General features: G+C 38.4%; 1 protein-coding gene across 4 annotated transcripts; it reads right to left on the bottom strand.

The window, feature by feature from the left end:
• nolc1 (nucleolar and coiled-body phosphoprotein 1) lies at positions 1–16,794 on the bottom strand. Of its 4 annotated transcripts, none has more exons than XM_051917665.1 (14): positions 16,549–16,794; positions 15,869–15,924; positions 15,594–15,751; positions 15,034–15,137; positions 14,835–14,940; positions 14,597–14,721; positions 12,114–12,240; positions 11,899–11,961; positions 8,667–8,735; positions 8,039–8,536; positions 5,308–6,726; positions 3,614–3,714; positions 960–1,043; positions 1–848 (listed from the first exon to the last, which is right to left on the bottom strand). In XM_051917665.1, the coding sequence occupies exons 1-14, from the start codon at positions 16,672–16,674 to the stop codon at positions 690–692; spliced, it is 3,195 nt and encodes a 1,064-aa protein (XP_051773625.1). In that variant the 5' UTR covers positions 16,675–16,794; the 3' UTR covers positions 1–689. The 4 variants fall into 4 exon arrangements, with proteins under 4 accessions (XP_051773625.1, XP_051773628.1, XP_051773626.1 ...); XM_051917668.1 differs by having other exon boundaries at positions 960–1,020; XM_051917666.1 differs by lacking the exon at positions 11,899–11,961.
• Between the last annotated feature and the right edge of the window lie 1,146 nt (positions 16,795–17,940).

The following is a 17,940-nucleotide window of genomic DNA, read 5'->3' as shown; positions in this document are numbered from 1 at the left end:
AGAGTTTCAGTCAAAGTTTTAATTACAGTTATAAGACTGATTATAAGGGAGACCAAATTACAAAATTCTGCATAACAGAAGTGAAACCATAAAATATCAAAACTAAAATTGAATGAGGATGACTTGTTATTTTAAGGGTGGTCTTCCAGTATCCATCAAACTGAAGTGGGCGGAGTCATAACTACATGGCTTCTTCAAATGGGACAATCACCAGGCTCAAGATACATGGATAGGCTCATAACGTAATCATAACAATGACATTTCTTTAAGATGCGTAAAAAAGAAGAAGGAAAAAAAAAGTTAATGTCATTTCTAGTATATAAACAATTACCTGTTAGGACAACCATACATAATTTGTCAAAACCAACTTCTAGAAACATTTACAGTAAAGCCAAAATGATTTTACTTAAGCTCATCAAAACATTTTCTATTGCAAAACTCAATGAATTGACGCCACCATGTGGTCGCCATGTCTAACTGCATGAAGGACAATGTAGAAGATAATGACAACCGTACACCTCACCAGCCCCCCCATTCCTGCCCTCTTCAATCAATGCTGGCAGAACAGTGTCAGTACGTCGTGCAGGAAGGGAGGGTAGATGGGTCAAAACAGTGCTTGCTGGAGCTGATACAGCAATGAACGGGGGATACAGATGGGGAAAGTTCTGAAATTCATTTAGATTGTGATCTCATTCACTGTCAAATTTTATGGAGTTCACTGTGGTGGAGATGGCACCACCGCAGTAACTGCCACGCTTCTTCTTGGTCTTCTCATGTCGGAAAGATTTGCCCTTGGTAAATTTAAGCACACTGTTGGCTTTCTGGCCCCAGTCTCCATTGGCTCCCATCTTGAAGAAAATAAACAAGAGTTAAACAAAATGAAACAAAGCACTACACGTGCACAAGGACAATCTCCTTGCATTAAATATTGGCCTAATATGCATTCACGTTTATCTCACCTTTGCTTCGAATGAATTGTCTGCCAGTCGGGGGTCCACCTCAATCTCGTCGTCTCTTACTCTACGGAAAGGAGCATTGCTTTCCTTTACAAGCCACACAACAGAGAAACAAACAGAAAATACATTTAAGCAGAAGTGCATAACCAAACAGTCGAGACAATACAGTGCATCCGGAAAGTATTGACAGTGCTTCACTTTTTCCACATTTTGTTATGTAACAGCCTTATTCCAAAATGGATTAAATTCATCATTTCCTCAAAATTCTACAAACAATACCCCATAATGACAAAGTGAAAGAAGTTTTGTTTGAAATCTTTGCAAGTGTAAAAAAAAAAAAAAAAAAAAAACAACAACATGTACATAAGTATTTACAGCCTTTGCCAAGACACTCAAAATTGAGCTCAAGTACGTCCCGTTTCCACTGATGATCCTTGAGATGTTTCTACAACTTGATTGTAGTCACCCAGTGGTAAATTCAGTCGACTGGACATGATTTGGAAAAGCACACACCTGTCTATATAAGGTCCCACAGTTAACAGAGCATGTCAGAGCACAAACTAAGCCATAAAGTCCAAGGACTTGCCTGTAGACCTTCGAGACAGGACTGTATCGAAGCACAGATCTTGTGAAGGGTACAGAAAGATTTCTGTAGCATTGAAGGTCCCAATGAGCACAGTGGCCTCCATCATCCGTAAATGGAAGAAGTTTGGAACCACCAGGACTCTTCCTAGAGCGAGTCGCCCGGCCAAACTGAGTGATTGGGGGAGAAGGGCCTTAGACAGGGAGGTGACCAAGAACCCGATGGTCACTCTGACAGAGCTCCAGCGTTTCTCTGTGGAGAGAGGAGAACCTTCCAGAAGAACAACCATCTCTGCAGCACTCCACCAATCAGGCCTGTATGGTAGAGTGGCCACCCGGAAGCCACTCCTCAGTAAAAGGCACATGACAGCCCACCTGGAGGACTCTCAGACCATGAGAAACAAAATTCTCTGGTCTGATGAAACAAAGATTGAACTCTTTGGCCTGAATAGCAAGCGTCATGTCTGGAAGAAACCAGGCACCGCTCATCACCTGGCCAATACCATCCCTACAGTGAAGCATGGTGGTGGCAGCATCATACTGTGGGGATGTTTTTCAGCGGCAGGAACTGGGAGACTAGTAAGGATCGAGGGAAAGATGAATGCAGCAATGTACAGAGACATCCTTGATAAAAACCTGCTTCAGAGCGCTCTGGACCTCAGACTGGGGTGAAGGTTCATCTTCCAACAGGACAACGACCTAAGCACACAGCCAAGATAAGAAAGAAGTGGCTACGGGACAACTCTGTGAATGTTCTTGAGTGGCCCAGCCAGAACCCAGACTTGAACCTGATTGAACATCTCTGGAGAGATCTGAAAATGGCTGTGCACCGACACTCCCCATCCAACCTGATGGAGCTTGAGAGGTCCTGCAAAGAAGAATGGGAGAAACTGCCCAAAAATAGGTGTGCCAAGCTTGTAGCATCATACTCAAAAAGACTTGAGGCTGTAATTGGTGCCAAAGGTGCTTCAACAAATTATTGAGCAAAGGCTGTGAATACTTATGTACATGTGATTTTTCATTTTTATTGTTACTAAATCTGCAAAGATTTCAAACAAACTTCATTCACGTTGTCATTATGGGGTATTGTTTGTCGAATTGAGGAAAATAATGAATTTAATCCCTTTTGGAATAAGGCTGTAAGATGATAAATTGTGGAAAAAGTGAAGCGCTGTCAGTATTTTCTGGATGCACTGTACGCCTGTGTGGAGCTTCCGACCGTGGGAACACGAGTGGATTGGAGAATTTACCTCTGCTAAGAGCTAGATTTAAAAATATTTGTAATAATTTGTTTGACAAAATGTTTACTTTTTTTTTTTAAACCAGTTTTAAAAGACTAAGGGGCCATTTACACGACACCGTTTACAACTAAAAACTTGTGTGTTTTGGCCATTCATTTACACAATGGCATTTTGGGGGCCTGAAATCACAAACATTTGAAAACTGGTTTCAAAGTGGAAGTTTTGGAAAACGATACTGTTGTTGTCTCTGTGTAAACTTAAAAAAAAAAAAAAAACTGCTAATTTGTGAAAACGGTGACAGCATGCACATGCGTATTATGCGTTTATTCGCTTGGCGCGAGTGCTCTAAAAGAATGCGTATGTGCGCAGGTGCGTAGTCTTTTTTTTACAAAGTCACATCGCCAACTACTGGCCTAGCATGCATAATACAGCGTTTTGGATAATACAGCGTTTAGGGGTGGATGCTCGAGTGAACGGGGATCATTTTGACACCGTTGTCATCTGTACAAAGAAAAAACTTTTTCTGTTTTTAGTACATCGTTGTCGTGTAAACATACCCTTGGACTAAACTTCTCGATTCATGTGGATTACTTTAACAATGTCTTTCTGGAACTTTTGAAGCGTCAAGAGTTTGTGGAATGGACTATCAATAGAAGAACAGAAATCTCTCAGATTTCATTATAAATATCACTGAAGCCGATATACTAGTATTTTTGTGTCACATCTTAGTGGAAATCTGAATCAGACCCCCAACCTCTCAATTTGAACCCTGGGTGTGTTTGAATATGCACTGAGCCAACATCAACAAACATGCACACAATCACAGCCATTTACCTTCTGACTGACTTTGGGAAATGTCTGAGGTGTGGACGTGGTGATTTTTTTATTCTTGGGTGTTGTCTTTTCCTCATTCCTTTTTCTTTTACCCTGTGTGCCTGCGATCAGATGAGACGAAAAACAAATGTGAGTGCTTTGAAAAGAAGACAATTTACAAGAAAGAACATAAATATCAACAGTTTTACACTGATGTGGCAGGATGCAGTTAAAATGTCAGAGTGATACAGTGTCCTGACCAGGCACAAGATGGAGCAAACCTAATTTAACAATATCTTGCATGTGTTTTTATGTTTTTTAAAATATCACATTGTTAGCTTAGTAACATGCTGTTTTGTTAATTTGAAACATGGCAGAATAAGCATAATGCGGAGACCTTGGCCATTTACAGCATTTTTGCATACCACTATGCCACTTCTCCATTTTTCTATGTAAATATGCACTTGATGTATCTTTGACGGTTGCACTCATGTCTTGCACAAAGTCAAATACAGTCAAACACACTCCTTCAGAGTTCGTACAAGTTTCGGGAAGTTTTTTTCGAGTATGGCCCTGTATTACATAATAAAGGGTGGAATTCCTTGTATGGGCACTTCTCCCGGTACGACTAGAGGGAGAGAGCAAGGGCACGCCCATCAACGCACTTCGTTCGGGTTATGGAAGTCGGCAGTGCTGCACAGGACTTGCTCGAGAAAGATTTGTCACTTTGTTTTTAGACCACAAAATCAACAATGTCACCAAAGAAGTGTGTTTTTGGTTGTGAGGGAAAGAGAACCTTGCTTCCCAAACCAACCCAGTGTTCAGTGGAGCTAAGAGATTTGTGCTCACGCATTACATTGAAGCGCTCTCGATATTTGTCATTAAAATAACCACACAAACCGCCTTAAATTAACTATCAAAATAAGGATAAAGTAGTGTGTGAAAGTTGCAATAATTTTTTTTTGGTTAAAATTAATGAAGAATATTTCGTGTTTTCCGTGGCTGCTCGAGCCCTCAGGATCAGCGCTTATGGTTTTATAAACAAGGCCCAGTTTGACACTGGACTTACAGATTGTTTGAAACTGAAAGAGGAAGCGGACACAGCAGTAAAAGATCCTGGTCATGAATCGGAACCGCAGGCGGTGAGTAAAACTGCATCAAATGTCCATTTTGTCGGTAATCGGCGTGTAAGTGCATATAATGTAAACAACATGAACATATATTTGTGTGTGTTTAAATACATTTGTTTAGCTGACCATTGATAGTTGCTACACAAAAGCTGCGCGTGCTCGTCACTCTTTAGCGTCACCCACAGCACGCCTCCAGGAGCTCGGCTGTTTTCGGAAAGGCTCAGTACAGCGTATCTTTTTATAAATCTGATAGAACTAAAGACTCTGAGATATGTAGGATGCACTACTACTCTATTAGGTACTCAAGATTAACATGAGTTTGGCCGAAACTCTGTGTGTTATGTACCCTTTAAATGTGCTAAATGGTGCTCGTGTCTCATACGTAAGTGCCATGTTTTTATAAAAGAACAAGTCAGTTAAACTTTTATAAAGTATGTCTCGAGACTTAGCGTTAGATGCTTAGACGTGCCCGCGTTTTTGGTTTATGCAATACATAACACTGTCTGTTGAAGGTTATAGAACTGGTCTTAGAGCCAGTAGCACCAAAAACACGTTGGTATCAGATATATCGAGTACTGATAATACCGTTTGTTGCAGAAGTGACAGGAGTCTTGGTCGCTTCCTCTTCCTCAGATGAAGAGTCCTCAGAAGAGCTGCTGTCTGCTTTGGCAGCCTGTTTTTTTGTAGCAGGTGGCGTTTTCACAGCCGGAGTTTTAGACTGCTCCTCTTCATCAGAACTGCTGTCACTGGAGGATGAAGACTCTGCTGTCTTTTTGGCCGGGGTCTTCGCTGCAGAGGTGGGGGTTCGTGTCGTAGCCTTTCCATTGGCAACTGCAGGCTTGGCGGGTGTCTTCTTAGCTTCCGTCTCAGAGTCTGAGCTGTCCGATGAATCTGAGCTACTGCTCTCAGCTTTCTTTGCGCTAACTGGAGTCACAGCTGGCTTAGCTGCTGCTGCTTTGGGTGTCACAGTAGTCTTTACTTGCTTCTCATCTTCACTGGAACTGTCCGAATCACTGCTGCTGGACTCAGCTGTGGCCTTATTGGTTGGAGCAGGTGGTTTGGCAGCAGAAGCAGGGCTCTTAGTAGGTTTAAGGGTCTTAGCTGCTGCTGGTTTAGGGGTCTTGGCAGCTGGAGTCTCGTCCTCCGAGTCAGAGCTGTCAGTTTCCGAGTCAGAACTGCTCCCAGCTGGTTTAGCTGCAGGTTTAGCTGCGGGTTTAGCTGGGGTACCAGGTTTGGATACCGGTGTGGTGGCAGCTTTCTTTTGCGGTTCCTCATCTGATGAGCTGTCTGAATCAGAACTACTTTCAGCTGCTTTAGCTGCAGGGGTAGATTTAGCTGCAGGGGTAGATTTAGCTGAGGTAGCCACAGGTTTGGATACCGGTGTGGTGGCGGCTTTCTTTTGCGGTTCCTCATCTGATGAGCTGTCTGAATCAGAACTACTTTCAGCTGCTTTAGCTGCAGGGGTAGATTTAGCTGGGGTACCACGTTTGGATACTGGTGTGGTGGCAGCTTTCTTTTGAGGTTCTTCATCTGATGAGCTGTCTGAATCAGAACTACTCTCAGCTGCTTTAGCTGCAGGGGTAGATTTAGCTGCAGGGGTAGATTTAGCTGGGGTACCAGGTTTGGATACCGGTGTGGTGGCAGCTTTCTTTTGAGGTTCTTCATCTGATGAGCTGTCTGAATCAGAACTACTCTCAGCTGCTTTAGCTGCAGGGGTAGATTTAGCTGCAGGGGTAGATTTAGCTGCAGGGGTAGATTTAGCTGAGGTAGCCACAGGTTTGGATACCGGTGTGGTGGTGGCGGCTTTCTTTTGAGGTTCCTCATCTTCATCTGAAGAGCTGTCTGAGTCAGAGCTGCTTTCCACTGGTTTATTGGTTGGTTTGGCTGGGGCAGGTTTTGCAAGTTTGGATACCGGTGTGGTGGCAGGTTTCTTTTGAGGAGTGCTCAAAGGCTTGGACGTGGCTGCTGGTTTAGCTGGTGCCTCATCTTCAGAGCTGTCTGAATCTGTGGGAGGTGAAATAGATCGATAAGCGAATACAATTTTGATCAACAGCACTGTCATGGCGTTACTCTATTTCTCTGGATCTCTTTACTCCTCACATCATTTCAAAACTGTATGACCAGCTTTGATGAAACACAAGAGTAGATTAGACAAGTGTTCATTGATCTTTTCCAAATAATGTCAAATAAAATTTACTTGTACAACGCTTTTCACAACACATTTTAAAGCAGCTTTACAGAAAATAACACGCTAGAGCTGGGCAATAGGTAAATTTTATGACGAAATAAAATCGCTTTACATGAGTACGGCATGCAAAAAAGTTATTATATATACACAATTTTTTAAATATGGAGCTGTATGATAACAGTTTACATTTTTCAACAATATAATCAAGCAGCTGAGATTTGCTATATAGTATATATCACTTTACATGAGTCTGCTGTATGCATACATAACTTTTAATTAGTGCTGTCAATAGATTTAAAAAAAAAATTCAATCACACATTTCTGTAATTAATCGCGATTAAAAAAATATTTGAGTTTGTGAAATAATTACAATATAAAAATATTATAGTTACTCTCCAAATTATTGTAGAAATAACAAGACAGTTTTATAATATTTACAATATACTGTCTAACAGGTAGGAAATATACAGAAATTGAATAAAGTTATCAAACTTTAGTCTTCACGGCATAAATTATAAAATAAATATAGATTAGTCTTTATTAAAGCCACACTTTTCTCTGTTTCCTTAGTTTTTTTGATTAACAATAATGACAGACACAGCACCTGGTTTATTAGGCTGCTGTGACTTTAAGACCTGCTGCTGCCGAACAGGACACGGATCTGACATACATCTCATTTTCTCACAACTCTAAGTTCATTTAAGTCGTTATTGAACGCATTTAAGACTACTCTTATGATGATACGCGACAAAACGGGCATTTTGGAATAATTCTGTCTCTTATTGTTTGTTCAAGCACGAAAGAGAAGTTGATACTTGCACGAGTCGTGTGTAATGTCTCTCAGACAGTGTGTTCTCGTTTGTGTTGTGTCGCTTGAATGGTTTAAAAGCATTTGCGTTATAACGATATAATCAAGCAGTTGAGATTTGCTATATAGTACATAATGCAAGTGTATTACATGTAACCAATTTTTTTTTTTTTTTTAATATATATATATATATATATATATATATATATATATATATATATATATATATATATATATATATATATATATATATATATATATATATATATATTAAAAAAAAAAAAAAAAAAAAAAAATTGCATATAAAGATGACAACTGACCTGAACTTGAGGAATCATCTTTCTTAGCAGGAGTTGTCTTTGGAGGAGCAGCTTTAGCAGGGGTTGCCTTGGCTGGAGTAGGTTTTGTGGCCGGTTCGTCATCCTCAGACTCTGAGCTAGATGAAGATTCTTTTGCAGCAGGCGTGACTTTAGCTGGCATTTTCTTGGCTGGCGCAGGTTTGACCGGGACAACTTTAGCTGCTGGTTTCTTGGCCTCCTCCTCATCGTCAGAGTCGTCAGAGTCTTCAGAGCTAGAAGATGAAGACTCATCTGCAGCTGGAGTGACTTTAGCAGGTGTAGATTTAGCAGATGCAGCTTTTGCAGGTGTGACTTTGACAGCTGGCTTCGCTGCTTCATCCTCGGAGCTTGAAGAATCTGAACTTGAAGAGTCCTTTTTCTGAGCAGGAGCAACCTTTGTAGGTGCTTTCTTAGCTGGGGCTGCTTTAACCGGTGCAGCTTTGGCTGCTGGCTTCTTTGCTTCATCCTCTGAACTTGAATCTGAGAAAAGGAAATCAGTTCGTTAGCACTCAGAGCCACACAAGGAAAAAAGGGAAAAAAAAAAAAAAAAAAAAAAAAAAAATCCCCAAAAACAACTATTTGTGGTGATATTCTGCAGAGAGCACAGTACCAGAGCTGTCAGAACTGGAGGAGTCCTTCTTAGCAGTAGCTTTGGGAGTCACAGCCTTAACTGGGGCTGCTTGGAGACACAAAAGAAAATAGAAATTATAGAAGAAAAACTACACCTACATTTTGACATAACAATTAAGCACATTTTCTCTCCAATCCCTATGACAAACAAATTATAGAATTATATATCAGTGTTCCACTCAATGTTCATGGCTTCAAACAGTTCATGAGATTGAAAAATGTCTCCTAGTTAGAGTTTAATGTGACATGCATGTATAAATAAAAACCCAACAGGTTTTACCAATTTATAAAGAGACAGGATGTTACCAAAATAACTACGAGCACAATAAATGGTAGTCTCACGTAGCCAGACCTTCTGCCGTCAGACTCTATTGCAGCTTTCATTGGCCAAGGACTGCCCAAGAAGACATTTGACTGGCATGTAACGCAACCAATCACAGCTCATTTTGTTCCGCGTCAGGTTTAGGGGCGTGAAAATGAAAGTCGATGTCCCTACCGGCGCGCATCTAATAAATTATTCATTCAAGAATGTTGTGCAAGTTTACTGCAACAATAGAGCCACGAACTTCACATACTTTTGAAAATCCAGCATTTCACACATCTCCCGGACATCCTGTAGAATTCAACCAACCAGATGACAACTTCGAAACTCCTGAAGTATTTCCAGATAAGTGTGCCATATGCATCAGACGTTCAGCCAACGGTCCGTGGGCGTGACGTCTGAGGCGGAGACTAAATAACTGGTAACTATAGGATTGATTTTTGTAGAACTACTGAGGGGAAAATAGTTTAACTTTGGAATATTACCAGATTAAATAAACTGACAAGATTTAAGTTTAATAATAATGATGAAGGGCTAGTTTAAAAGAAATTAGAATTGTACTTTTTTTTTTTTTATTTATTTATTTTTATTTACCAAATATATATGCACTTTCCTTTTTAATTATGTTTTTCTTCGTGAAAAGCCCAAGGACCAGAGATGCAAATTAGCCCCTGCTATAATCTCCATGTACAATGCATCATTTTTAGTTTTTATGCACTAAAATCATGCCTTTTCAGGGCTCTATAGCGCACCCATTTAACTCGCATTTGCTCCTGAAAATAACTGCGTGCGACTGAAAAAATATTTAGGCACACTGGTGCGAGTGACTTGATCGATTCTCATGAATAAATCTACAACCGGAATAAAAAGTACAACTTGCAAAATGCATCTAAACTGAACAACAGTTTTGTTTTGTACTGCAGCCGGCTGCTTTTCATGCCTTAATTCAAAGACTTTGCTTCAGTCAGCAGAGCAAGTGCACTCTGGACTACACTTCAAAGATTTTTTTTTGTTTGTTTTTTTTTTAAACAAACACAAGCTGATATTAAGTGACAATTTTAGCCACAATACTGTCCGTTTTTGCTCTATTTTGTGAAAATAGTTTCACACAAAGCCAAAGCCAAACAAAGCTGTTGCGCATCTCCAAGCAACGGTGATTCCTGAATGAATCTGCGTTTTGAACGACTGAATGATGTGACTCGCACATTAAGATTTACCGCCACCTACTGGCTGTTTTATTTTCATATTTACACTTTACATACTGTTTTTACATAAAATAAACTTTAAGATTTTTTTTCACATATTTCTAAATTTAAAAAAAATATATATTTAAAAACATTCGTACAACATTATTTACCAATGAGCATTAAGCAGTCTATGTAAATGTGTCTAAATAATGTGTCTAAATACCAATACCATCATTCTGTGCCGCTTCTGCAGTGCAAAGATCAATTTTTTGATGATTTATTTTGATTGGTAACAGTCTGATTAGGTCTTATTTGTTGTAATTGAATTTATTATTTTTAAATGTTAAACAAATTTTCTATTTTAATTTAAGAAATGTATTAAATATGATGCATACATTTAATAAGATTAGAAAAATTGCTCTTATAAATGGTACAAATGCCCCAGGAAATTATGTAAAGGGCTAAATATCGCCATGTAATGGGAAAGTTAATGTCTGTTATTGAACAGAACGTGCTCCTAATTTTTTTTTTTTTTTTTTTTTTATTATTAGGAGCACAAGTGCTCCAAGAAAAATGTTACCGTAGAGCCCTGCTTTGTATACAAATTCTGGGCCAAATCCGCAAATTCTAGATGTGCTCGACTGAAAACCGAAACTGCTTTTTAAAAATTATTTCTTATTTAAAAAAAATGTTTTTTTTTTTTTTGTATAATTGTATTAATATTACACTATGTAATTGAATCATTTTAATGATACTGAAATTAAAAAAAAAAAAAAAAAAATACATATATATATATATATATATATATATATATATATATATATATATATATATATATATATATATATATATATATATATATATATATATATATATATACACACACACACATATGCCAATAAAATAACCACACTTTTTTTGAAAGTAACACTAAAATTGGACAAAATATATTAATGTAAATATTAATATATTCTTTATTCAGGTCTATGCAACAATCAGATTTAACAGGTTTATTTTTTGACCAATTATTATAATAATGTATAGTCCTACAAAGATGCTATTATCAGCGCATGTGAGCAGAGCAGATCAGCGAACGAGAGGATAGCGTCATTTTACCAGTGTTGTCCACCAACGGCATGTTACAGCACAGTATAGGGCTATTGCAAACAGAAACGAGTCTACTAGAGAAATTTCACATCTGCGCATTATTTGAGCAGACTTTGCTTTTACGATGAGCATGAGCGGTACATGAGTAGAGCGTTCTCATGGGCCGTGAGCAAATGAGCTGAGCTCACGAGCATAGAGCGAAATATTGAGCGAAGCATCACACCGCGCAGTGATGACGGCTAGAGCGAAAGTGAAACCTGAGTGCTGAACACTGAAGGACGGGGGGGCATATATTTTCAGCCATTTTTCTCGTGTCCAAAAACACAATTTTCGACTGATATTTTTCGGTGCATCCCTAAAACAAATAATTTCAATTATGGATTACTTTTCTGTATTAAATTATTAATTTATAGCTAAATCGTGAAAGCACATGCTGCTACAAACCAATGAAGGTCCATACAAATCTTGGAGGAAATGTTTACTTTGATTATCAATAATTCAACCATTTTAACACCCCTGAGCTAAAAATCAGAGTAATGCATGCCTCTCACAGCTTATTGCTGACATATATTCTACAGGACAACTCAAACTCTAACCGGGGGCTTTGACTGGAGCACGAGATGTCAGTGTTCCAGGGGGCGGGACGGCACTGAATCGTCCTGTGAATAGAGAGCTCTTTAATTTCACATTTGTCTTCTCTTTTTCAGAAACACTTTTGCCTCATAAGGTGCACTAAAGTTTTTTGACAAATATAATATAACCTGTTTCTTAGTGCACCTTCAAGACCAATGTGAAAGGAAAGAAGTAATACCAGTCTTGGCTTTCTTTGTAGGAGGGGCATCTTCTTCATCTGAGGATGACTCCTCGCTACTGGACTTCGCAGTGGCCGCAGGTTTGGCTGGAGGGGTCTTCACCGGAACTGCTGCTTTTACTGCTCTCTGTGATGAAGTGAGAGGAATATATCAAGCTCAAATCAAAACAAAATGCATTTAAATGTGGAACTGTGAAAACTGAAGGTTTCTTCACCTTCACATTTGTGTCTAAAGTACATAAAAAAAATAAACTAGCCTTATAAATGTCATGATTTATCTGAAAGGGTAAAATTAGCCTAGTTCTGGAGGGTGGAGGGTTTTGAGTGCCTCTACGGACTACAAGAAGAGTTATTAGATGCTGATAATTATCAATGAATGCTAAGAAAATTTAAAAAGGAGGTAAACCTTATCATATAGTCACAGAAAAACAAAAAAAACAAACGTGTTCATGAGAGCACCACAACACATGCGTGTGACATGAGCAGACATTGTTGCCTGGTTGGGGATTAATATTTTGTAAAAGTTGTGTTTTTGTGCAAACAAAGCATTCGTGTCGCTTCATAAAATTGAGATTAAACCACAAGGAGACACATGGATTACTTTAATGACGTCTTTACCTTTCTGGGGCTTGAAAGGCATGAGGTTGAGTAAATGACAGAATTTTTGGGCAAACTAACCCTTTAAACCACAGAAAGACTGACATTTAAATTCAAAGTTTCCATGTTCTCCATGATGTTTGTTTGCCGAAAAATAAAAGGAATTGTTCAAATCTCATTTGGCTGCATTTTAAAAGATTAATCTTATTGTTAATTTCATGTATTTATTTACTACCAATTTTGATAATACATTTAATATTGTGCCATAATTAAACAAATCCAGCATTTTGCAAACAAAGAGTCTGCTTTGCAAAGGAAAACTCGACTCGCAAACCAACAGAAAGTGATGTGCAAATACAAAGGTCAGTTTGAGCAAAAACGCAGATGAGTAACAAATATATGTATTATTTTTCAAATAAATAAATGAGCCTAAAATCATTTCACAATTAAATACAAACCATCCTACAAATGGCATGTAACCTTTGAACAAATACCAAATCTAGTGCATACAAACACACACCAGTCTGTTACGATTGTAAGACACTTGCCTTTTTATGAGATCTCTCGGCTTGATTTTCTCACAAATGTGTGCAGGCAGATTCTCACAAATGCAGCTGAGCAACTTCCTCGTCCAAAACAGCAGATGGCGCTTTGCTATGGGTCAATTTATGCTAGTCTCCCGAGAGAAGCCCAGAAACATGCGTTTATAATAATAAACTTTGTTTTATAGCACCTTTAAAAGTTGCACCTCAAAGCACTTTACAAGAACATACAAATAAAATGGAATAGGGGAATTAAAAGATGGAAACATAGATCAAAAAATATTGATATAAAAACAGGAGTAGCCAGAGTGAGCAGAGTGATGCCATCAAGATTGCTGGGGTTGCATTTTGCAGATAATGTAGAATTACCAAACTTTGCGTACTTGATATTGAGAAACGCCCAACTCACCTGTTCACCGCTCATTTTCGTCAGCTGTAAACTCCTTGTAAACTTATTTTCTATATGTGATTATTTTGTTTTATATATAACTATGTCTTGAAATGTGTTTTGATGTATGTTTCTATCTTTTATTTCCCCTATTCCATTGTATTTTATTTGTATGTTATTGTAAAGCGCTTTGAGGTGCAACTTTTAAAGGCACTATAAAACAAAGTTTATCATTATAAACGCATGTTTCGGGGGTTCTCTCAGGAGACTAGCGTAAATTGACCCATAGCGAAGCGCCATCTGCTGTTTTGGAAGAGGAAGTTGCTCAACTGCATTTGTGAGAAAATCTGCCTGCACACATTTGTGAGAAAATCAAGCCGAGAGATCTCATAAAAAGGCGAGTGTCTTACAATCGTAACAGAAAGGTGTGTGTTTGTACGCACTAGATTTGGTATTTGTCCAAAGGTTACATGCCATTTGTAGGATGGTTTGTATTTATTAGTGAAATATGATGTAGGCTCATTTATATTTGTAAAACAATACATATGTTACTCATCTGCGTTTCACTTTGTTTGTTTGCGAGTCGAGTTTTCCTTTGCAAAGCAGATCGTGTTTGCAAAATGCTGGATTTGTTTGTTTAATTATGGCACAATATTAACTCCATACATTTAACAATTTTATATATAATTTTATAATCATAATATCCTAAAACACAGAAACCAGAAAACAACAGAATATCTGAGAAAAAAAAAAAAAAAAAAAAACATTTCACATGCCATATTTAATAAATTTCATTTTATAAATTCAATTGATTAGACATTTTTGCTTATTAAAATTAATAAAGCCATTAAACCAGAATTTACAAAAAAATTGTGTTAAAGACAAAACAGAAATTTGTGAAAAAGAAAACTGAATTGTGATGCATGATTATGTTGTATGTCAGCATGTTAAAGTACCTTAGCTGGAGCCTCGTCCTCAGATTCACTCGAGCTGTCCTCACTGCTGCTACTCTCCTGCTTCTTCTGAACTGCAGCTGCTGGAGTGGACACCGACTTAGGGGTCCCTGCCACAGGCTTGGCCCCTGGAGACCACAGATCATCACTTTGAACATGTAACTGACTTTGAGTGAGCAATTATACCTGGAGTAATACACAGGTGTAGTGATTGAGAATGTGAACTCATGCTTCAGCTCACCTCTTGCTGGAGTTTTGGCAGGCTCGTCATCAGAGTCGGACTCCTCACTGCTGGAACTGGTGTCTTTCTTCCTGGCTGCTGCCACAGGTTTCACAGCTACAGGTTTCTGTACAACAAATGAACAAGCCGGGATTCAGGAAGAGGCATCCTAGCAGAGATATCCCACACATGCTCACCTAAACAGCATCAACTTCCTGACCTTTGCAGCTGTTTTAGCCGGAGCTTCATCCTCAGAGTCACTGGAGTCTTCAGAGCTGCTGCTCTCTTTAGCAGCTACAGGCTTCTTTGGAGCAGTAGCTTTCACTGTTAAGGACATAATACTTCACATCAGTGTTCAATGTAGTGTTAAAACACACAACTGTTCAAAAGTCTGGGGTCAGTAAAACATAATTCTTTGAAAGAAAATACTACTTTTATTCAACAAGGACATATTAAACTATTCAAAAGTGTCAGTCAAGGCATTTATAATATTACAAAAGATTTATATTTCAAATAAATGCTGTTCGTTTAAACTTTCAATTCATAAACAAATCTTAAACACAATACTAGAACCCAAATTAGGTTCCTTAAGTTCTTCTAGAGAGAACACCGCAGTCATCAAAAAAATACATTCATTTTCATTGCAATGTTGCTGGCTGCACCAACAATACCAATATACAGTCCAACCAATGAAGACCAATTTGTGAATCATTAAATGTAACCCTAATAAGAACACTTGTTAAGTCCCCATGATAAGATGACTAAGTGACAGCTATGTACCTTGTACGGCTTTCTTAGCAGGTGCTGCAGCTTCCTCCTCACTGCTGGAGTCTTCACTACTTGAGCTTTCTGCATCTTTCTTTGCTTTCTTGGCTGACGGTCCGTTTACTGCCGCAGGGCCACTGGTGACCGCTTTACGCTTTTTGGTTTCTGGGGACCTTGAGGAAGCAAGTTGTTGTAATTACAACCCAACAGTGGAAATGACCGCAAAACTACCAGCATGAGCAGAAGTGAATAGTTGTAATACGAAAAATTAAAAGACAGCTTATACATACTTCACCCAGAAATTGAAGATGTCCAGGAGATTGTCCTCATTTTGGTCCTGGGGTTTCTGATGAGAGGAAACAGATTTTAAATTGTAATATTTGTACAAAATTTATATATTATAAAACTTAAATATTCAAAGTAAAGTAAACTCCAACTTTGTGGTGTTATTAATGGCAGAGACACTCTGAAACTAAAAGATATTAGGCTACGACTTACGATAAAACATATGTATGAGTGTAGTTTATTCCACAATTTTGCACTCGTTTGTTTGTCATCTGTTATGTTGTATGTATGTATTATAAATTCCAAGCTTTACAGGTTTAACTAAGGTTTGTAAAATGTTATACATTTATAGTTTACTGATTCCAACATAGTCCAACACTCAACCTGTTGCAAAAGTCTATCTTAAGAGAATCGTGATGAATATAATTAATTTTGTACCGAGAAGAAAATGTTACACGTATAACAAAACAGCTGTAATATGGCACAGGTCGAAATGATAAAACAACCAGCAGAAATTAAATGTATTTAAACACATTCTACAAAGCGGCTCTTAAACACGTGTTCGGCACGAACTGCGTGTCAGTCCCCACGCGTGTGGAGAGCTACACGCCACGACCGACACATTGCAGCACTACTACACCCGCGCGCAAGACGGGTTCTAATAAACACGTGAAAATGTTCTTACCACTTTAGCCTGCTTTAAAAACTCTTTCGCAGCTTTGGCGAACTTATTCTCCACGAGAAACGAGTACACATGCTGATAGAGATCGCTGGGCACCTTGCCGTCCTGCGCCATCTTCGTTGCACTCATGTAGAGGAGGAGCGCGAATGGCTATTTCAACGTCACGTGGAGCCGCTGAAAATGGCGCACAATGAGTGCGTCATACTAAATGTACGATTATTACATTTTCGACTTTTAGAAACTTCTATATAGTTTACTTGTTATTCATATATTATATATATTTCTTTTTTTGTTATAGACGAGATCGGGATAGTTGTCAAATAAAGCTGTCACAAGCGCTATATCATTAACCCTGTAAAGCCCGACATATGAAATAACATAGAAAATCATTTTTTTTTTTTTTATGACCTGGCTAAAAAAGTATTTATATGGCTAAAAAGTCAGATGAAATTCTGATAGCTTGTAGGCTAATGTAACCGAATGAGATTTTCATATCTTTAAGCAGACGACTTGCAGCCCAGCCCCTTTGTCTGTTGACTTCCGGTTTGTATTTCCACAGTGATCTTACATATTTATGAATGAACTACTCGTTTTGAAAAATCTTCAACTGACATTTGTTAAGACATCTGCTAAAAACTGTACAATGCTCACAATAAACTTCCATTAACAATACAACAAGTAAATCCACTTCACCAGCTAATTATTCTTTGACAGCGATGCCATAGCCATCGAAATGTACAGAGATAACGTTACCGCAAAACGGAAGTTCAAAGACGATATTTAAAGATGGCGGCGCCCTTGTTTCTCTGGCGCATGAGGCCTGTAAGTCTAAGTAAGATTATAATTAAACGTTAAAGCTCTGTAGTTTTATTGTGGGGCAAAACATATACTGTAATGTGATACAATGATGACTGAGAGATAAATGTTCCTCAAAAGCCCGATGTTTGTTTGCATGTTTGATACTCACATTTTAACATTATGCATGGATAATCAAGTAAACCTAAGTAGCTTCAATAAATGTTCATCTTGAAATATTACTAAAATTAGCCTATAGCTAAAGGTTATTCTTACATTTACTTTATAAAAATCTTTAAAAGACTTCACAGCAAAAATACACATATTACGACCTGAATGTGGGAATTCCTTGTATAGGTACTTCTCCCTGATAAGCGTGCACACACACACCACCCAGAGCAAGAGCAAGAGCACGCCCATCAACACGCTTCGTTCGGGATACAGAAGCCGAGAGATTTTTCAACAATGGCTGTGTCCCAATTCAGGGGCTGCACCCTTTGAAGGCTGCATACATCATCGAGGCAGTCTCATTTAAGAAAAATAACCATTAGATTGCAACGTAAGAAAGAAATTACAGTATTTTACACCTCACAATGAATA

Source organism: Ctenopharyngodon idella, chromosome 13, assembly GCF_019924925.1.
Source record: "Ctenopharyngodon idella isolate HZGC_01 chromosome 13, HZGC01, whole genome shotgun sequence".
NCBI classification, from domain to species: domain Eukaryota; kingdom Metazoa; phylum Chordata; class Actinopteri; order Cypriniformes; family Xenocyprididae; genus Ctenopharyngodon; species Ctenopharyngodon idella.
The sequence above is the reverse complement of the archived record's forward strand: the minus strand, read 5'-3'. Positions and strand labels throughout refer to the sequence as shown.